Source organism: Dasypus novemcinctus, chromosome 18 (assembly GCF_030445035.2).
Source record: "Dasypus novemcinctus isolate mDasNov1 chromosome 18, mDasNov1.1.hap2, whole genome shotgun sequence".
NCBI classification, from domain to species: domain Eukaryota; kingdom Metazoa; phylum Chordata; class Mammalia; order Cingulata; family Dasypodidae; genus Dasypus; species Dasypus novemcinctus.
The window spans coordinates 23505069-23527630 of record NC_080690.1 but is presented as its reverse complement, the minus strand read 5'-3'; the positions used below and the strand labels follow the sequence as shown (position 1 = coordinate 23527630).

The window sequence follows — 22562 nt, the reverse complement described above, 5'->3', positions numbered from 1 at the left end:
CTTATATATCTTAAATTTTCAAAATATCAGGACTGAACTGTGTAACCTCAACATAGGTGATCATTAGAAATACCTATAATTTATAAATCTTCTAAGTCCTCAGGAAATACTTACTGAAACTATTTGAGTTCCACAAGAACATGCTGTTTATGTACAGCTGAGGTGAGTCAGCATGAAGAAGTAAAGCCAAACTTGCCCATTACCCTATGTGTTCCTCATCATTCTCATTTTCATGGGCTCAGTCTCATCTTTAGGGAATTCTTGGTTCACATGTACAGTGTACACTGACCTAATCCTGCCTAACACAAAAAAGGTCAGTGATACCATACCCACTTGAGCAGATACCCTCAGTACTCTGGCCAAGGGTCAACCCCACAGGAGAGTCTTTAAGCTGTGGAGAATGGTCCAGAACTTGGTTAAGCCCATGGATTTGTACCTTTATGTGGGTCCTTCAAGGCTCATGTGTCAGGCCAGAGAATGAGGAATTAAAGTTACTCTGAGCCAGAGGAATAAATGGGCAGCTCTACCCCCTTCTACACACAACAGTACTGAAGGACCAAAAGATCTTTTTCTCTCACCAACAACATGATGACTAAGTAAATGCAAAAAACTGGATTAAAGAGCACCTATACTCTAGGTCCTAGAGAAGGGTACACATAGTCATCCACAGAAAAAAGTTTCAAACATTTAAAACAATGAGTTTTAATTCAAAAACATTTTAGGTTATCATTATATGAGCTACTTTAATAATCTGGGAGCTCACTGACTTTCACACAAAACAAACAGAAAAACAACTAAGCCTGAAAGTGCAGATATAATATTTCACCTCTACAACTTCTCTTTAATTAAGCACATATGTATAATTTTTATTGCCAATATAACCAATCTACTCAAGTGACCTTATTTCCATTTTGGACTAAAACAGAGAAGCATTTTCTGATGAACTTGACATGGCTGTTCAAGGGTCTCAAAGGAATGAAAGCTCCTTACATTTTCTCTTTAAAAGCACTTTAAGAAATTCTTAAATCAGTAAAAAACACAATGGCGTAATTGTCTGGGTTAAGATCTATTACCACCCAAGACCAAAAGAGGCCTTTGACTGGGGCTTCCCAGATGGTGAACATGGCAGAATCTGGAATGTTTACAGGTGAATCAAGTTACTGCAAGAAGCAAGGCAGGACTAGGGGAGCGAAGTAGTCTATTCCACAAACTTCCACTTGCCAGTGTGCTCCACAAATTGCTGTATTCCACATGAACCATGATGTGAAAATGGTCAGGAAGCCCTGGATTAGAATATCACACTCTAAAGGAATGACTTGATTATGGCTGTCCAACAACTGTAGGAAACTCACATGTCTTTAATAACTCAGCATTTTGGAAAATAGGTTAGAAGGCAGAGCAAATGTTCATAACCTATAGATAAGCAAAAATGGAGGATTAGAAAATAGTGAGAACTGTGTAATACAGAAAGCAAAATGTTCATTTCCCCAAGGGTACACACATGCCACACTGATCATTTCTCCCTAGATAGTGAGATGACCAAGATTTTCTAGCATGACTTATTAACCTACCTGGGGCTTCCCTTTGGCATCAGCTGGGAGTGAGCATGGAAAGGATATCACAGAGTGCTCAGCCCTAGCTGTTGCTGCCTCTTTTTCTTCTTTCCATCCCTATACCTTAGTAATCAGGCCACTGGTTCCACAGTCCTGAGACTGGATGTCACCTAATCTTCTCCCCTTTCTTAAGCAAGGGAAGCCCCACACATAAAGCTGGAAAGATAGGATTAACCTATTCAGAAGCACGACCTTCTGGCAGCTCTGGGGGTTGCTCTGCCCTCTTTCCTCCCCACCTCTCACACCAATGGATCATGCAGTCCAACCACTGCCACAGACCCAAGAACCACTGGGAAACCTAATCCTGAGAGTGGCTGGCCATGGAACAGCTTTCTCAAATCAGCAGATTTTATGCTGGTTTTGGATTGGAAACTAGGTAGGGTGACAGCCCTTTGCTTGTTCAACACAAAACCTAGAGTGCAATTAACGTGGAGGGCAGGAGTTCTCAGAGCAAAAGGATGGCCAACTGGTTCATTAAAATGTAACTTAAAACCATCACTAACAAAGGCACTCCTTCAACATGCAACACAAAAGCGTGACTACCATTCCAAACATCTCAGAGGAGGGGCGGTGAAAACAAAGAGGGCCTCGGAAGGCCAACCAGTCATGAGACACAGACATGGCTCCAGCATTTGCTAGATGCCCTCCAGTGTCTTCTCGCCCTTCTTCTTTTCTTATAACTGAACACCAATATTTAGCAAAACATATGGCCATAGAGAATAAAGTACATTTCCCAGACTCCTTAAAAGACAGCAGGCATGTACCCTTCCACCCTGCTTTCATCTTCCTCCACCCTGCTGCCTGGAACACAGATGTGAAGGCTAGTGCTCTACTTGTCAGGAATAAGAGAACCACACCCTCAGAGATGACAAAGCAGTAATCAGAAAATAAGTAAAAAGGAGCCAGGGTCCTTGAGCTATCTTTCTAGTTGCTTTCTAGTTCTGAACTGCCTACCTCTAAATCTAATTTATATGAGAGAACTAAGCCACCATGTTATCTAGGGTTTCATGTCACATGCAGCTGAATCTAATCCTAAGTGACACAGACACCAACGATTAAGATGACGAAAGAAATTCAGTGGAACATAAGCTCCCCCAGAGTATCTGCTGTATTCACCACTGTATCCCCAGAGCTCAGAATACCATGTACAAAGGAGACGCTCCCCTTCTAGGAAAGAAAAGTTTAAATAATAATAATAATAATAATAATCCATGGCTCGACCTCACTTTTTTTCTATTTTAACAAATCTTTACAAGGTTATCACTCGAAAAAAACAGGTTCAGAGAACACTTTAACCCATTTATCTGGGTGCTTGCTGTATGTGAGGTGGATAGAAAACAGCTCTTCCATCTCAGAACCATTCTTCAGGGTCTCTATTTCAAGAGGGGAAAAAAGCATTACCTAGAAAGGTCAGTGCTTGAAGACAGGCGAGCTGAGCTGCATAGCAATCACTGCGGCACACAAGCAGGAAACCTGGGAAACATACATGCTCACAAGAAACCAATAATAAGATGTAGAACTTCCTGATTTAGCTAGTGTGGGACAGGTGCAAAATGAAGTGGGGGGCAGGAGGACACAGAGCAGGAAATTCTATTTGAAAAGCACATCAAAATTTCTGAACCCTTCTGCCAGTAAGTGTGACTATCCCGTGTGCCATGCTGCAGAAGCCCTCATGAATTCGGTGAAAGGAATGAGATCATCCTGAGGAAATAAGCCAGGCTGAACAGAGCCTGTCTTGGCCAAGACCGCTGCCGCCGTTGCTGCTGCCACAGTTTTCACAGCTCCAGGCCCTGCCCCTCCCACTTCTCTGGCAAGTGGACAGAAGCTGATGTAACTGCACAGAAGCAAGGGAAAGGAAAACAAGCTTCTGAACTACATAGCGGGGCTGGGGGGGGAGGTGGCCGACGATGACGATGACCCAACTTCCTTTCACTTTAAAGTTCTTTGTTCTCAAATGAACTTGGATGTCTTTAGCCTTAATATAGTCTTAAATTTTACAACAAAAAAATGACCCTCTTATTTCGAACTAAAATCATATTAAGAGGATTCCAAAATGAACTAAGGTAGAAGCTGAAAATTTTGTTTTTTAAGCTTCCTTTAAACCTCACAGCAAGAGGGTCCATGTCCGAAGGGCCTTAATCACCAAAGGAAAAACCCCAAGGAAATGGACTTAAGCTGTAGTGAATGCCAACACCCACTGATGGTAACTTAACAGACCAATGAAACAGAAAAGCACAAAGGCCCATGGAACTGATCACATTTTGGGAAGTAAAAGGAAACCTTTATTTTCAAAGAGAACCAATGAAATTAATAAGGAATGTTGATTCATTTATTTTCTTTGCTGTGACACTTGAAATAAAGGCTGCTTTGAACACTTTGACTACCAAACTTATAAGTGCAACTCTGAAATAAATGATGCAAACAAAATATAAACACTGCAAGTGAAGCTTTGCACCCTTTTGACACTGTGGAAAGAAAGGAAAGTAGTCAGAATTATTTGGAGGCTTAGTTATCCAAAAAGAATAGTGAATTTTCCAATTAAGAAAATTGTATTTTACTTACACTTCTGTTCCAGCTCCCTCATTTCTTCTGGTGGAATTTTCATTTTATCAATATGCTCACGTAAAACACTAGCCCATTTCTGCAATGACTCCATCACAATCCAAGGCCTAGACATATCTGCAACAAAAATGACCAAGGTCTCCAGCAAGGATTCAGCAGAAACTGCAAACTTCAATAGGCCTTTGTGGTACAGGTCTCCATCCAGAATCCACACATTGCAGCGCGTGTGATCTGAGAAAAGAGGTGAAGCTAAGTTACCACCTGACAATGACCATCAGCACATCTGTAAGAAAAGCCATATGAAAAAAATTTAAGGGCAACAGCCACAGAATTCCATACAAAACACAGACAGAAATCCTAACCACAAATATGTACAGCTGCTCAGTGGATGACAACCATTCATTCTGGAGCCTGTGAACCATCCAGACTTCAAAATTAAAAACCTTCCATAATACAGGAAGTGTGTATTTCTAAAAAGATTCCAGAAATGTCTACAAAGTAAAGGTTATTTAGCTTTCAACAAGGGCCAAAAGATACTAATGAAAGCTGCAAATGTTCACTGGTCAACGCTGGTACAGTCTAAATAATCCATTCTCCTAAGATATCAACAATCCTTGAGTCAGCTGTATAGAAGTACCTTCTTTTATCAGTCACAGCAAGCAATTCAGTCACATACTACAGATGGTCCTAAAGAGACTGGATGTTTGATTTTAAACATCAAGATAAAATCCCTACTTAGGTAAACTGAGATTATGAATTACTGGACACTTGATGTTATTAAGGCGCTATAGTTATTTCTGTAGTGCTAATCATATTGTAGTTACATCTAAAAAAGCCTTATCTTTTAGACATACATATTGAGGTACTTACAGAGGAAATGATATAATGTCTGCAATTTGTTTCAAATAATCCAGTGTGGAGCAAAAAGAGGAGAGGGTGAGAGTATAGTTGAAACAAAATTGACAAATAACTAGTAATTGTTGAAGGTGGGTGATGGCTACATGGGGGTTCCTAATACTCTACTTGGTATATACTTTATATTTTCCACAATAAAAAGTTAAAGAAATACATACACTAACATGCAAATGCTGACATTTAAAGAAGCATGTGGTACCAACATCATACCCAAATGATCAAACAGAAGACAATTCTCCAAACTGATAATGTATGTAAAATTTTCAGACATCTTTTTTGAGAACATTTTTTACAAAAGCCTTGAGGAAGAATGCCTACCATCAAAAATATCATTTCAATTCCCTTTTTCCCAACAAATTCAAACACTTTAAAAACCTGTCTTCTGTTAGCTATCATTTTTGATATAATCAATTCATTAACATGCTAAAAAAAACTTATATTCATGACTTCATTAAAACATTACATTAGGGAACCTCTATCTACTGTAAAGTTTTAATGAAGTCATGAATATAAGCTACACTTTCAAACTAATATATTTTACAGAGTAGTTTTGGTTTGTGTTCTATGAATGCTTTAAAAAATATTACTCTGTACCCAAACCCCATGGGTTTTAACACCTACTTATCACCAGGCATGGTTCCTATATTTCAGCCTCTCTCCCCCTGCCTACTACACATAACTCACATATTTGCTTGGAAATCACACGCACCACAGGTAGCATTAAATGGATGTCCTCAACCCTGGAAGCAGAGGTTCCTTGATTTGCCATGTCCTACCACAAACTAAGGACAAGCTAGAAACTTATCTCTACACCGGGTGACTGCCTGCCAAAGCATATACCTGTAACCCAGTCACAACTCTACAATAAAGACTACAGCTGAAAGATGTATAAAATTAACCAAAGTAAAGACTATCTTTCCATCAAAGAGCAACTCACAAGTGGGTGGCTTTAAAAACAAACAAAAACCATAGACACTTTTAAAAGCAACCTTAAAAGGAATCTGAAATAGAAGTTAGCACGTTATTTCCAACTCAAAAACAAGTGAATATAACATGATGCTTAAGCATGAAATACATTCATGCCCTCTTGAAATAGAAGAGGCTATAGAGACTCACAGCATATCCATACCATGTTTTGTACTTTCAAAAGGAATAAGACAAAAGGGTTCTAGAGCTACCACACCATCTCTCACTCTGTATGCAAATAGGCACCATTACTCTCATTCTACTAATAAGAAAACTGAGGTGCAAAGGGGTTAAGTCAGTTACCCATTGCCACACAAATAGTGAGTGAAGGAGTGGGATTCTGAACTAGTTCTGCCTGGCTCCACTGCCCAGGTTCTTTCCACAATAACCACGCTGCCCAAGAAAGAGCGAACAAAAGACTCAGAGGCACCTGAGTCTCAGTCCTACCACACAGACTCTAGTGGGTCTAGGTGGGCACAAAGAAAGTCCTTGGCACCAGGATTACCACCTGTCTTCCTTCCATGTCCCTCCAGGAAATGCCCAGCAAGACAATGGAAACAAGGAGGAAGGGGGAGCAGGAATAAAATCCCTGGGATTCTAATATGATCACTAAGTTAGCATTAATATGCTACATATTTCCAAGCTTCAACAAGAAGCCTTTATCCATGTCCTCTACTAAACAATACCTGGCAACTGGAGGACTACTAAGGACCTTGGTCCAGCCTTTCCATTTCAGCAATAAGGAAATGGGTGCTCTCTCTATATAATCATCCTTACATCATAATCCTGTTTAAATGGGTAGAGGCAAAAATAAAGAATGTAATTTAAAAAGGTAAGTCATCTTTGGGCTATTTAGATAGCTTTCCCACAAATAAAAGAACCTAAGCAGCAATAATTATTTATTTTAGGACCATTCAAGAGAGCTAACATAAAACCTTAAAGATTATAAAGGAGGCATTACTGAGTACTGGTAACCAGAAACCATTATGCCAATTCAACTCACAATTATAAGAATATTAAAAATTATATCTAATCCTTATAAGACTGCTTGCCATGTGCTTTTAATCATCCTAACTATTCTGTAGGTAGAAACTATTACAATCCATGTTTTGTTTAGAGATGAGAACACTACCCCACCCCCATGTCCCTATTTCCTCCACTGAACACAGGAAATTAGCACTTCTAAACGCTTACAAAAAGACTCAGAAAACTCTCGTGTGAATATCCATAAGCTGTTCCACACTGAGCCACCCCAATTCAGGTTCTCCATTAAAAGCAAAGAAACAATGGTGCCCAGATTAGGCTGCCAGGCATCTTTCTCTGGAAAAGTCCAAGGTTTTAAAAATATGTATCTTTTCTACTACTTTTACATATAACTAAAACTTTACCCTTAATATCTCCTTTTAAGTGAAGACTAGCCAGAGCAGCAGCTAACAGCCCTATTCTTCATTTTTGCTAACATATTATATTAGAGAGAATGGGAAAGGTCCTACAAGAGACCTACTCCTCATCTATTCTCTTGTGACTAATTTTCTTAGAACTAAACAGACAGTGGAGAATACCTGGACATGTTGTAAGACCCACAAACAAGGCATCCTGCATACACCCCCTGCCTTAATGTTCCACTCACCATCTCGGTCCTCATCATGGACACTGAGGTAGAGATATTCCAAGCCTCTTCCTTTTTTGCCATGCTCAGCTCCTTGTAGCTTAGTCATGAGTGTTGTTTTACCAGAACCATCTTCACCTATAAATGATGTTTGTGGGAAAAGAGAGGCATACTGTTTATTCTGAGCAAGGATAAGAGTCCTGACATTTGGATGACAAGGAACAACTAAGAATTTCACACAAAACCTGCTGTCCAGGACTCACCTGTATTCATAAGCAAAGCAGGGTTTGCTGTAAGGGGGTGGGGATGAAGATCCCAAATTCTAAGATCTAAAATGATATTCCATTGCAGTTATCCTTACTTCACAATAGAAGGAATACATCAGATCCACAGGCCTTACATACAATTTATAAGACATGTATTTGGAAAAGAAAAGGAAAAGGTGGGGCTGAAGTCTCACAAAGTAAACTTTTACCACAAGAAAAGTAATAAATGTTTAATATACAATTGATCTCAAATTCCAGGAACACTGAACTAAAAAATGTCTGGTCCTACCTCACAATCATGAAGAACAGACGTAATTGTTCATTTCTTATTCTAGTACATCTCCTTTGCAAGCATTCTGAAGGTTGGGAACTGATGAAAATAATTACAGATCTAAGCAAAACTCTTATGAACAATCCTGGTAATTATCAAGTACTTCCTTATCTCCCTCTACCTAAATAACACTATCTCAAACAAACAAAAAACCCCATCAAGAAACATCACTAGATACCTTTGAGATTTAATAATATAAAATTACAGAACATGAGAAGCTTTCAATTCCACCTAGAAGTATAATGTTCCCACAATAATCTGCCCACGCCCAGCAATACTGCAGTGCAATTACCAACACATCTGTCTCCCACTAGACTGTGAGACTCTTGTGTACTGAGGGATAACTGTGCTGTCCCAGTTCCCAGCCCACAGGACCCACTCAACAAATGTGTGTGTTGAATGAACTCAAACTCCCTCACTTGTTGGAGGAAACTGAGGCCAAAGAGGTTAGAAGATCTGACTCAGGTGACTCAGCAGTGAGGGGTGGAGTAATGCAGGAGTCTTTGGTGCTGACTCCCCAGATAAGCTGTCCTTCCGAGTTCCTAAGGCCTCCAACTATGCGCTGTTTATGAAGATCAAAGAACTGCGCCTGTGGCATCTCCCCACAGCTCCGACCCCAAATCACTTGTTTTCCAGCCTTTCCCACCTAAGCTTCTCACCCACTTTATCTCCTCTCCATGCCCTCAATTTGGTGAACTTCTAGGCTCTTAATATCGGGGAAGGAGAAGACTTCTGAGGCCGATGGTGTAACCAAGTGACTGAAAAAATGCTCGCATAACCCCACACACCAGCCATCAGTAGGCTCTCTTAACAGGGCAACATCCCAATCGCAAGCGGGAAGACCTTGGCCACTATCGGCTATTTACAGTTCCCTCCCGGCCGAGGCTGGCTGCAGGGAAGTGGAAGGCTGGGCTTTCGGAGGGCAGGAAAAGCCGGAACCGGAGAGAGACGCCCACCTCGCCCACCCCCGTTCTCCCGGGCAACGCCCCGTCCGCCCGCGCTCACCGAAAACGAGGATGTTCTTGCCGGACGGCAGCTTGGACCTGGCGCGGGTGGACACTTCGCTTAGGATTGAGGACCTGCAACGACAATAGCAAGAGCGGTCGCCTTGGGACTGGCCTCTGAAGCTGAGACTCTGGACCTGACCGGCCCGGGACGGCCTCTCAGTCTGTCCGACCTCCTGGCCCAGCCCGCCAGCTCCCCAGTCTGCCCTGCTCTCCCCGGCCCGGCTCGGTCCAGCGCCGCGTCCTCACCATAGGCTTTGGCCCTCTTCCTCCTCGTTAGTCAGGTCGCCGGCGGCCGCTACGGCAGGCCCGTTGGGGCCCAGCAACAGCTTCTTCTCTACCCCCACTGGCGCCATCTTGCCAACTGCAGCCACAAAGAGGGCCCTCCCCCCGGCCCGCCGAGGACCCGCGAGGACCCTGCCGGGCTGCCCGCCGGCTGCCGCCTCACGACGACCGCACCGCAGGACCCGCGCTCCTCGCCGCACTCCCCCGGGTCTGTGATGGTCCCTGGTTCCCAGAGGATGGTGAAGCCGCCACAGTAGCGGGAAGCGGTCAGGCGGCCGCCGGGGCACCCATTAGCAGGAAGAAGCTGGTGGCGGCTAAGGGAGTGAGAGCCTCCCCGGCCGACGGCGCGCTGGCGGCCTCTGCTGGTGGAGGAACGCAGTGACGCTCGCCCTGCGCGCCGCTCCCTTGGTGCTGTATGGGGGCGGAAGCAGCCAGACCGAGAGATGGCAACAGCCCAGGCTTGGAATCAGCATCATGCACGATAGAGTCATTTATCTAGGGCTTATCGTGTTACACTGTCATACATTATCTCACCGAATCTTATCTATTTACTAATAAGGAAACTAAAAGAAACCTACTCTAGGAATTAATGCTAGAAGGTAGTTTTCCGGTACTTCCAATCTTACCAACCTTAAACTATAATGCCCTGAATTTTGCCTAATCCTAATCAAGCTTCGCAATGAAAGAACGGCCTTAAACAAGACTCCAAAATCCTCATAAATATACCGTTTTGGCCCTTCTCCTTCCTAGACCCTAATATGCCTCTATCGAGGTAATGATCTTAATCATAGGCAAAATGAGACCTGTCTTTCCAGGTACTAGCAATTAACACCAGAAATGTTGGGTGCTAATTTCCTTTCTTTAAAAGGGGGGGCGGGGGGGACTGTGGGATGGGGAAGGAAAATGAAAGAGATGTGATAAGAGGAAGGGAAGAGGAAGGGCAGAAAGAAAGGGGAAGGGAAGATAGGTCTGAATCTCCTTTCTGGAAACAAGCTAACTTTACATCATAAAATGGGATGTGGCAAAAACCACCCAGGTGGGTTTCAGATGAATAGGATTCTTATCCTAGCTTTGCCACAAATTTGAAAGCATGAATTACATGACCCAACAAATGGGGATATCATCTGCCAACCTGGTTATAAGGGTCAAACAAGACAATGGGAATGAAAACCTATCAAGAGGTACACCCTTGGAAGTCTGAAAAGGCAAAGTACTGGAAGTTATAAAAGGACAGGTAGTGTCTGGATTTTCACAGGGCAGAAGGTGGAGTTTGGAAACCATGGGCCAGTGGGTTTAATCACCCCAGGTGAAACTCTCCAATAACCTGTGATCAGTTGGAAAAGACAGCCCCAGATTCACACAATTTCTTTTTTGCAGGAATGCCAGACAGGATACTGCAGATACAGCAATTGCAGATTTCAGCAGGACATTTGACAATCCACATCAGAGAAAGAAAGTGAAATGTAGGCTGGATTACAACATTTGAGGTTTATTAAATACCAGGCCCAGAGGGGGCTGATGAGTGAGGACCACCATAGGAGGCCACTCAGGGTCTGGGCCTACCCCACCCTACCCCCTGGGCTCAGTCAATTCAGGGTGAGTGACTTGGATGAGAACACAGCAGCATACTCAGAGAAATTGTAGATGAACTGAAGCAGGAAAGGATGCCTAATATAGTAGATGACAAATTGAGCACAAATTATATTTAACAACATGAAACTTAACAAGTAAACTAAAGTCCCATAGTGGGGTTAAAAATAAAACCCCATAAGAACAAGATAGCTTATAATTATTTCAAAAAATTCCTAAGAGTCAACTCTATTAACTATAATTTGAGAGTCATTCATGTAGGTTGCCAAGAAGCATCTTGGATAGGGTCCGTAAAAACTCATTGAGCCTAGCAAAGAAGCTGATCCCCTACTCTCCTCTCTGCCATCACATCATACTTAGGGTTACATTTCTCTCTGGACACATTTTATGAACAGATAAGGAGGTATCCAGTGGCAGTGACTAGGTTAATGAAGGACATGACAGTGTTTTGCTGAAGCATGAAGTCACTGGGGCTCATCACCCTGGATGATAAAGGATTTAGAGGAAAAGGGGAAAGTGATAGGCACTTATCTTTAAGTTTCTCAAGGGCTGACGTGCGGAAAAGGGATTCAACTTTTGTGATACTGCTGAAGGTGCTCCAAGGAGGCACATTTCATTTATCAACAATCATCACCCTGGTAAGTAATAAATTGAAGATTTTTGTGGCTATATACAAAATTAAAGATGGCCATCAACATCTAGATTGTTGTACAATAGTTCTTGTCTCTGGTAGGGAACTCTTAACAGTTCCAACTCTAACGGGCTGTGATTATTAAAATCATTTTTTATTCCCTATTGATTTGACCAGTTCTGAATTCCCAAAGTCCAACAGTCCTCTAATAAGTCATCATTCTGCTTTCCTTTGATTTATCTTCATTTATCTTATTACCAGATCACTCCCAAATCTCATCATTTGAGGAAATAAAAGTAGCTCATATTAACCAAAGTTTAGCCAAGAGTTAGGATGAAATTTCAATAATGTCATAGAAGGCAGTATTGGTCATTTTAAATATGGTGTTAGTTGTGGACATAAAACATAGTATCTAAGCTACATTATGTCATATCTGGAGTTGCTTCTGTAAGCATTGTTTGATTTTTCTATTTTATACATAAATTCCAGTCAATAAAAGAACTGTTAACTAAGACCCATTTAACATGTTAAAATATGTTTAAATCATATCCAAATAATGCTGAGACAACTTTTGATTATCTAAACCAATAAGACTGAGGCAACCAGACAAAATGTTTTCTCTTTGTGACCTAAAACAGGTCTAAGCGGGAAACGGACTTGGCCCAGTGCTTAGGGCGTCCACCTACCACATGGGAGGTCCGCGGTTCAAACCCCGGGCCTCCTTGACCCGTGTGGAGCTGGCCCATGCGCAGTGCTGATGCGCGCAAGGAGTGCCCTGCCACGCAGGGGTGTCCCCCGCGTAGGGGAGCCCCACACGCAAGGAGTGCACCCATAAAGGAGAGCCGCCCAGCGCGAAAGAAAGTGCAGCCTGCCCAGGAATGGCGCCGCCCACACTTCCTGTGCTGCTGACGACAGCAGAAGTGGACAAAGAAACAAGACGCAGCAAATAGACAGAGAGAACAGATAACCGGGGGAGGGGAGGGGAATTAAATAAATAAAATAAATCTTTTAAATAAATAAATAAATAAATAAAACAGGTCTAAGATTTCATAAATCTTAAGAAGTACAAATTGAAAATAGCCTAGTAGACTATGTAAATCATCTCCATAGTTCTCAATAAATGTGAGATAATGTACTAGATTCATTCACAATTTAAATGCTGGAAGCAGTTTTCCTAATTGTAAATTATTTACTTGCCTAATAGAAATTTTTTATTTAGATATGATTTAGAATTTTCTCTTTATGCCAAAATTCTCTGAGATTTTTGTTGTGTGTTTAAAAAAATTTTTTTAAAGAAATTTTGCATACAAATAGAAGAATATTCCCTGTTTATGGATAGGAAGCCTAAATATTATTAAAATGTCTATCCTACTAAAACTGATCTACAGATTCAATGCAATCCCAATAAAAATCAACACAGCATTTTTAATGAGCTAGAAAAACTAACTCTGAAACTTATTTGGAAAGGAAAGAGGCCCCAAAGAGCCAAAGACATTGAAAAAGAAAAATAAAACTGTAGGAATCACACTACCATACTTGAAAACATACTACAAAGCTACAGTAGTGAAAATGGCATGGTATTGGCACAAGGATAGACACACTGACCAATGGAACCGAACTGAGAGTTCTGATATAGATCCTCATATATAGAGTCATCTGATATTTGACAAGGTCACCAAGCCCACTCAACCGGGAGAGAATAGCCTCTTCAACAAATGGTGTCTATAGAATTGGATATCAATATGCAAAAAGAAGGAAAGAGGATTACCATTTCACACCTTATACAAAAATCAACTCAAGATGGATTAAAGACCTAAATGTAAAAGCCAAGACCATAAAGACCTTGGAAAACAATGTAAGGAAGCATCTACAGGACCTTGTAACAGGAAATGACTTCATGAACTTCACACCCAAAGCACGAGCAGCAAAAGAACAAATAGATAAATGGGACTTCCTCAAATTAAAGTCTTTTGCACCTCAAAGTAGTTTGTCATGAAAGTGAAAAGAGAGCCTACACAATGGGAGAAAATATTTGGTAACCATATATCTGATTGGAGACTTATATCCTGCATATACAAAGAACGCATATCTTAGGAAGTGGACTTGGCCCAGTGGATAGGGCATCTGTCTACCACATGGGAGGTCCTTGGTTCAAACCCCAGGCCTCCTTGACCCGTGTGGAGCTGGCCATGCCCAGTGCTGATGTGCGCAAGGAGTGCCATACCACGCAGGGGTGTCCCAGAATAGGGGAGCCCCATGGGCAAGGAGTGCACCGCATAAGGAGAGATGCCCAGCGCAAAAGAAAGTTCAGCCTGCCCAAGAATGGCACCGCATACACAGAGAGCTGACACACAAGATGAAACAACAAAAAGAAACAGATTCCTGTGCCACTGACAACAACAGAAGCGGACAAAGAAGAGAACACGCAGCAAATGGACAGAGAGAGCAGACAACGGGGGGGGGGGGACAGCGGAGGGGCTTAAGGGGAGAGAAATGAAAAAAAAAACCTCATATCTTGAAAATAAAAAGACAACCCATTTAAAAAATGGGAAAAAGATTAGAAGAGATGCTTCTCCAAAGAAGAAATACAAATGGCTAAAAAGCACATGAAAAAATGCTCAAAATCACTAGCTGTTAGGGAAATGTAAATCAAAACTACAATGAGATACCATCTAACTCCCATAAGACTGGCAGCTATAAAAAAAAAGACTACAAGTGCTGGGGAGGATGTGGAGGAATGGGAACACTCATCCACTACTGGTAGGAATGCAGAAGGATCCAGCCATTCTGGAGGACTGTTTGGCAGTTCCTCAAAAAGTTAGCTATAGATTTGCCATATGACCCAGCAATTCCACTGCTGGGTATATACCCAGAAGATCTGAAAATAAGGACACAAACTGATATATGTACACCAATGTTCATAGCAGCATTATACCCTATTGCCAAAAGATGGAATCAACCCAAATCCCCATCAATGGATGAATGGATAAATAAAATGTGGTATATACACACAATGGAATACTATAAGAAGGAATACAGTACAAACACGTGATAACATGGATGAATCTTGAGGACCTTATGTTGAGTGAAGCAAGCCAGGCATTGAAGGACAAATACTACATGGCCTCTCTGATATGAAACAAGCAAACTGAGCTGGCTCAGAGAGCTAAAGTCTGGAAGATAGGCTTAAAGGAATCTGGGGGGATGAGGAAAGTTGTGAGCTGACGCCTACAAGGGTGAAGTCTATGACAAGCTGGAGGTAAGTATTTGTACAAGGAAGAAATAAGATGGGGGCATAGGGATACCTTTGGGTGGGGCTTTGTGGGCTTGAGGGGGGCTAGGGTTGGGAGGATGGGTCAGATGACCCAAGGAATTGGGGGGAGGGTTGGGAGGAACCGGTGAATATGGGAGAATGTCAGGTATATGGTTCAAACTATACTGTTGAGAAAACTCTTTAGAAAATATAATAAGGAAGGATCACATGTTTAATAAGGGGGGGCATCTGGTACAGGGGCAAGCTTCTAGGGAGTATGTGAGTGACCATTTTGTCATAGTGTGTTGTATCATTGGGTGGAGACCCATACAATGAGTGTGAAGGTGTACCCACATCCTGGGGAGACCTGATGTTCCCAAAGAGAGGGAATTGTATCTCTCGAGAGGATTGCTGGCTCCCAATTAGTTAGGGCAGGCTAGTATGTCAAGCCCTCAGCATTGTTGCAGTATCTGTAAATCTTATTCCTCAAGTAGTGAAGATTGAGTGTCACGGTGTGCTCTGAGGGGAGGGGGAAAGAGGTATAGCATGGATGGAAGCAGGGAACTGGGGGGCAATGGAAGTGCTCCACAAGATCATGCAATGATGGACATGTCAACTTACATCTAAAGTGTATAAAAGTCTATAAACTAAAATGTAAACATAATGTAAAACATAAGGAAACTAAAAATTTCGAAATTTGTACAGTCTAAAATATAAACAGTAATGTAAACCAAAATGGAATCATGTTTGATAGCTATGTTTCAAAATTTGTTCATCACCTGCACCAAATATAACTTGAACATGTAAAAAGATCGTTGCTGGGGAAAGGGGAAAAGGGTTTGATGTTGGATATCTGGGAGTCCCCTATATTGTGTATGTGAATTACTGTGATCTAAAACTTTTTTGAAGACAAAATTAAAAATTAGAAAAAAAAGAAAAAAAGGAAAGGATGTAGACACTGAGGAAGAAATGAAAATGTCTTGCCACTATACATATAAGGCAACACCTATTACAGTGATGAAAGGCAAAATGTTAGAAACAAAGCTTTATAATATTTTTCATTTTATTAATACATCAATTTATTTTTACTTTATTTTAGTATTTCTAAATTACTATGTATTCTATTTCTAAACTTTAAACCCATCAGTATATTTCACTTTCCTATTAATTGAATTTGGCACTATATTAGAATTCATTGCTGAAGAAGTTTTGGATCCCAGAGAGGTTCAACTATGGCAGGGGAGGAACGCTGGTATGGGGTGTTATTGATGGGGGGCACGTGTGTCGGGGGGAATTCTCCAGGACAAGTATACAGGGAACATAAATATGTTAGGATATGTGTTGGGTATTTTTATAGTAGTTACAGTTACAAACATCAACTGAGGGAGTGCTGAGTTCCCACCCAGGGGAGCTCTGTCACATTCCCCAATGGAACAACAATAATCCCCCAAGTGCAACGGCAAAGATCAATAAGGAAGGATGGTCCAATAATGAGCCCTTGATACTGATGACTATGCTTAGGAGCCTGTGTGCCTAAAATATGAACTAGGTCTAGAGCTGTAGGGTGCCTAAGAGGTACCTCCTGAGAGCCTCCATGTTGCTCAAATGTGGCCACTCTCTAAGCCAAACTCAGTATGTAAATACATTACCTTCCCCCCAACGTGGGACATGACTCCTGGGGATGAGCCTCCCTAGCACCGAGGGATTACTACCAATCACTAACTGGAAAAGCAACTAGAAAGAGACCTTGAATAAAAGGGTCAACTCAGACCAACAGAATATCTCAGCCTATATGTGGGATCAAGTGTTAAAAACTGCTCTTTGACCTTGAATAAAAGGGGGAAATGGCAAAGACAAATGAGTTGATATGGCTAAGAGTCTTCCAAAAAGAGTCGGGAGGTCATCAGAGGGGTCGTGCTTACACACACCTCAGCATGACCCCAGAAAAAGCCAAAATAGATACAACCCTTCTTCTGAAGGCTATGGAGATCCACAGGGTATAAAATCATGGCAGATGGTTTTGGAGCTCTGTGCCACGACAGAGGGCCCTACTTTGGAAATTGTGCTCCTGAGTGTGACTGAGCTGGACTCAGATGTGACTTTTCTACACATGCTTCTTTTGTCACTTTTATTGAATCTGTGTTTGGCGCTAGGGATGGTCCATACTCAGGAGACTTGAATCTCTGGACTGCCCATGTGCCAGTTGGGCCCTGAGCCTCAGCAGAGTGGTGACTCCTACTCTCTGGTTCATTGGTCTTACCCAGGTCAGCTAACAGGGAGGTGAAGATGGTCAACCACCACACTAGGGAATTAAGAGTGCCTACAACTGTAAGCAAAGAAATTGCATCCATCATCCATGTGGAATCTAAGCCCCCTCCTAATCTAGAAGTGGAGGGGACATCGCCATCCCAGGGTCCACAGAATGGAAAAATAAAATATGGACTAGAGTGGACTTACTGATATTCTACTGTAAAACTATTGTGATGAGTAATAGAAGAAATTTTAGCATCGAGTTGGAGAAAGTGGCCACAGTAGTTGCTGAGGGCAGGGAGAGGGTAGAAGAGATGTGATGTGGGGGGGGGCATTTTGGGGATTTTGAGTTGCCTTAATGATACTGCAGGATTAGATGCTGGACTTTATATATCCTGCCATAACCCACTGAAAGTACTGAGGAAGAGTGCGAACTACAGGGTAAACTATTATCTGTGTAGTGCAGCAGTGCCCCAAAATGTGTTCACTGAGTGCAATGAGTATACCGCAATGATGAGGGAGGTTGTTGGTGTGGGAGGAGTGGGGTGGAGTGGTGGGGGGTATAATGGAACCTCTTATATTTTTTAGTGTAACAGCTTCAAAAAAAACAATTTACAAAAATGATGTGGTGGGGGGTGGGGAGTGGGTTATATGGGAACCTCTTATGTTTTTTGTTTTTTTATGTTTTTTAATGTAACATTCCTTATGATCCATTAATTAAATTTTTTTTTTAATTTAGCAAAAATTCTGCTTTATCCATGTAGAAATAGTTATTATCTGAAAAGTTCAAAGAATACATGCTTGTAGGGAAATGCCTCCACCCCCAGGCCTGAAGAATCTATTACAATGAAGCAATGCCTACAAAAGAAAAGCTAAACTTTCAGGGCTTGCTGTTTGATCACTTTCCCATAGTGTAGCATTGAGAAGCATAATGAAGGCTGCAACAGCATCCTTTGTGGATCATGATGGAATATAAAATGAATAAGAAAAACAAAATATTGAAACCTAATAATTTGGTTTTCCACTAGAAGAAAGCTAACTTAAAAATACACAACAAATTGTTTTAAATTTTGAAAAAGCTATGATTGATAAACATATACCAAAAAGAAGTGACCCTAACCATAGAAAGTACAGTATTCAAAGCAACTGCACAAATAGCATTTAGAAGGGGAAACATTTTAATTAACGATGTCAAACATTAATTTATTTTTTGGATTCCTCATTTGAACAGCTTGCGAACCTATTCTGTCTTTCTAAGTTCTGGGAAGAGACTTTGGCACTGGATAAAAATACTAAAATCAAATGTCTCACATAGTATTCATTGCAATATAATGTCAAATAATGTTCAAAGGCTACTTTAGTCTCTGAGCCCTGTTCTTTGAGTTTAAGGAAATATAAAAGTATATTCCTAAACAAATGTTTGACCTTATGGAGGAATTTTGTCTTACCAATCTGCACATTAGAAGTGTATTTATTTTTTAAATGATGGTAATGATTTGATGATTTCCAGAACAAAAACTTTAAATATAATGATATCTCATTTCCACATTCCCTAAGAGTTTAGAAGATATTTAAAATATTTGTATCTTTCAAAGTACTGTATTTTAAGAGTCCAAAGTGAAAACTGACAGTCTTTTTTTTTCCAATCAAGGCACTGCACACTTGTGGTGTCTGGTCAGCTTGGAGTATTTGTGAGCAAGGTCCACAGCTCTCCGTCCTTGCTGAAAGGGAAAAGACCACAAAATTGAATTCCAGTGATTTCCCATTTTCTTAACTCCATTGAGAAGGTAATTAACTTCTTCTTCAGTAAAGTTTTTACGAATTCTTCTTTTCTCTGTAATTAATGAGAATTGTAGGATATATTAATAATGCTGGGAAAAAAGGATCTCCTTAGATCCAAATAAATGCTTAACTTATTTAAGGCTATTAACTACAGAGTGAGAAAATGTCATGTCTGGGTTACTTTTATCATATGGAAATTACTTCAATTTTTTAAAAATCTGAGTGCTCACTACTAAGCTAGGTACTATCACTGTGTCTTTTCCAATAATTGAAATACTATTTTACTAATAGTTGCACCATCTTTCAATCAAAAAAAAGGTTTATGAACATTCAATTGTTAATTCTCTCAACATTCCTGAGAGGGCAGTTAACAAATAGCTTACCTAGCTTACAGATACAGTCTTCCCAAAGGGCTCCATAACTTCATAGAATAGAAAAGAATAGCAACACTTGTTACTTTAAGTATCAGGCTGGATTAACATGTTTAAAGAATAAGGGTCTTTTGAAGGTCACTTTAAAAACATGTTCACTACTTACATGGGGTATTCTTGATCAAAACTCAAAAAATATATAGGCTATATTATGGGAAATGAAGTTTTAAAACTAGCTGGTTTTAGGAATACTTCCTACAACAGAAAGAATGTATAGTTGGTATCAGTAAACATAATACTTTCTGGTGATGATTACTAGGAGATAGTTTTCTTTACATTTTCCATTCATTGTTAGTTCATGTTATTATTTTTGGCAGATGCTAATGAGGGGTTTTTGTATTTCTACTTTAGGATGCTCTTTACTTCATTAGAACCAGAAGTATTGTGCTGGGTCACCCTTAGAAAATCCTGCCCTTGCCAAGACTTTTGGCCATTTGTCCATCTCCTAAGATAAGAGAGAGCTCCACAGCTCAGACCTTTTAAAACAGAAGAGAAAACCTTACCAGCAGAAGACTGAGAAACCAATATAGATAAAGTCTGATTATTACTTAATGGTATCTTTAGGGAATCTGTTCAATCTTTCTAAGTTCTGGGAAGAGTACTTAGGATGCAAGCTCCTTGAGGGCAGGACTTTTTGTCTGTTTTGCTCACTGCTGATCCCAGTTCCTAGAGAGTGTCTAATATATAGTCAGTGATCAATAAGGTTTTGTTGGATTAAAAACAATTTGTTTGGGAAGCAGATTTGGCCCAACTGATAGAGCGTCTGCCTACCATATAGGAGGTCCAGAGTTCAAATCCAGGGCCTCCTTATCCATGTGGTGAGCTAGTGCATAAGCAGTGCTGACACATGCAAGGAGTGCCATGCGATGCAGGGGTGTCCCCTGTGTAGGGGAGCCCCATGTGCAAGGAGTGCACCCTTCAAGGAGAGCCGCCCCATGCAAAAAAATTGCAGCCTGCCCAGGAGTGGCACTGCATGCACAGAGAGCTGACACGGCAAGATGACGCAACAAAAAGAGACACAGATTCCCAGTGCCACTGACAAGAATGCAAGTGGACACAGAAGAACACACAGTGAATGGACAGAGAGAGCAAACAACGGGGTGTGTGTGTGTGTGGGGGGGGAGGGACGAGGGGGGAAGGGGAGAGAAATAAGTAAAAAGTAAATATTAAAAAAAAAATGTTTGTTGCCCAAACTGTTTCAAAATTTATCAGTGAATAAATTTACTCCCTCTTTGGAGGTATACTTGGATTTACTGAGGTAATCCGAGAAATATATGGCTTCAACTTTGCTTGCTACATGATTTGAATTCCTTATAATCAGGACAAAATGAGCTATTACCTTTCGTGATACTGTGGTGCTAGAGTTGTTCATGTAAAGCCAATACTTGCTCTTCCAATGCAGCTGCCATCTCACTGACTCTTACACTTAACATCTGTATCCAATTCCTTAAAGGTTTCTATAGCAGAATACTTGGCAGCCTGAGAGCAAAACATTGGGTAGCTAGCTCCCTGTACCCCAAGTCTCCCCTCAGTGGCTTCTTTTAATGTTCCTCTTAATGTTGATTGGGTGTCAGGGAAAAATGGGCAAGGGGATTGAGTTCTAGAAACTCTTCTTTAAACTCTTTCAAAGTTATCAATCCATCCTGAAAAAGAGCCTTGGGAAATCATCAGAAGTTTAGATGTTGCAATGATCTCTCTCAAAAGAATGGTCTCAAATTTAAGTGTAACCTATAATCAAAGGAATGATGGTGAATGTCTCTACTCTGAAAGGGAAATTTATCAAGAGGGAAAAAATGACAATATGTCACACATTCCTACCCAGCTTGTGCAGGAGGTATCACCACTTTCTTAAGATGCCTTTCTAAATTCTAAAAGCAAAAACAAACAAAAAAAACTGTTTAATTTTGGTTGAAGCAAATCTAACTTTAAAAAAATCGTGTGGTACTTATGAGCTGAGTGTCCTTTAACAATATTTATTATCTCTCTGTACAACCAATATAACCATTATTATGCCCATTTCAAGGCACTCTGCAGATGATTTTATTATATAAAATAATTATAGAATATTTTCAGTTTTTATGTATTTGCTTTTAAGACATGTTTTTGGAAAAACTTATGACTAATTTAATCCCAAGTCCTTATCAAGAATAAGATTTCAAGTACATGTTCCTATGGAAAATTACCCATTTTCTAACAGTTTCTGAAGAAAGTATTGCCTCAAAAGGTAGTCTCCCCTGTAATGCAACTGTACTTATTTTAAATTTGCATGGATAATTCTTTTTTTTTTAAGATTTATTTTATTTATTTCTCTCCCCTTGCCCTCTCCCCGCCCTAGTTGTCTGTTCTCTGTGTCTATTTGCTGCGTGTTCTTCTTTGTCCCTTCTGTTGTTGTCAGGGGCATGGGAATCTGTGTTTCTTTGCGCTGGGTGGCTCTCCTTACGGGGTGCACTCCTTGCGCATGCGGCTCCCCTATGCGGGGGACGCCCCTGTGTGGCAGGGCACTCCTTGTGCACATCAGCACTGCGCATAGGCCAGCTCCACACAGGTCAAGGAGGCCCGGGGTTTGAACCGCGGACCTCCCATGTGGTAGACGGACGCCCTATCCACTGGGCCAAGTCTGCTTCCCTGCATGGATAATTTTTAACTGAGAAAAAGACTTATATAAAAAGTAAATTTGAAATTTTGTTCATAGGTTTGGCAATGAGAATGGTCAAATACATGTATGTAGCAAAATGTGTCCCGGATGTGCCAAGGCCAAATGCCTCTGCAAAAAATAACAGAATGGCTCTGGAGATATTACTTGCAGATAATAAATAATGTACTAAACTGCTCACTCTTTTTTTTTTTTTCTTTTTGTTTAGATGCTATCAGAGATTGAATCCAGGACCTCATACCTGTGAAGCGGGCACTCAACCACAACGACTCCCCTAAACTGCTCACTCCTACTCTGCACGTATTAATTCCAAATGAATAGAAGAAAATGATAATGTTCTTTAAGTCTCTGCAATAAATTTGTAACAGTGATAAAATTGAAATGTTAACCCTGTAGTTAAATAAAAATTCCCATAAATTAA

At 40.9% G+C, this 22562-nt stretch overlaps 2 protein-coding genes and 1 long non-coding RNA gene across 3 annotated transcripts in view; 1 reads left to right on the top strand and 2 right to left on the bottom strand.

Moving 5' to 3' along the window:
• DYNC1LI2 (dynein cytoplasmic 1 light intermediate chain 2) overlaps nt 1–9931 on the bottom strand; it is a 23464-nt gene extending 13533 nt beyond the window's left edge. Inside the window, exons 1-4 of the mRNA XM_004460900.4 lie at nt 9516–9931; nt 9268–9341; nt 7687–7803; nt 4176–4406 (exon numbers count right to left, since the gene is read on the bottom strand). Of these exons, the coding sequence (XP_004460957.1) occupies nt 4176–4406; nt 7687–7803; nt 9268–9341; nt 9516–9622 (529 nt within the window). The 5' untranslated portion in view covers nt 9623–9931. The remainder of the gene's footprint in view (nt 1–4175; nt 4407–7686; nt 7804–9267; nt 9342–9515) is intronic.
• Nucleotides 9850–22562, top strand: LOC131274319 (uncharacterized). The gene is made up of 4 exons (XR_009181541.2): nt 9850–10150; nt 10929–11779; nt 18927–19062; nt 22350–22562. It is a non-coding gene; the product is annotated as an uncharacterized lncRNA (long non-coding RNA).
• TERB1 (telomere repeat binding bouquet formation protein 1) overlaps nt 18446–22562 on the bottom strand; it is a 105377-nt gene continuing 101260 nt past the window's right edge. Inside the window, exon 17 of the mRNA XM_058279891.1 lies at nt 18446–19109. Within this exon, the coding sequence (XP_058135874.1) occupies nt 18922–19109 (188 nt within the window). The 3' untranslated portion in view covers nt 18446–18921. The remainder of the gene's footprint in view (nt 19110–22562) is intronic.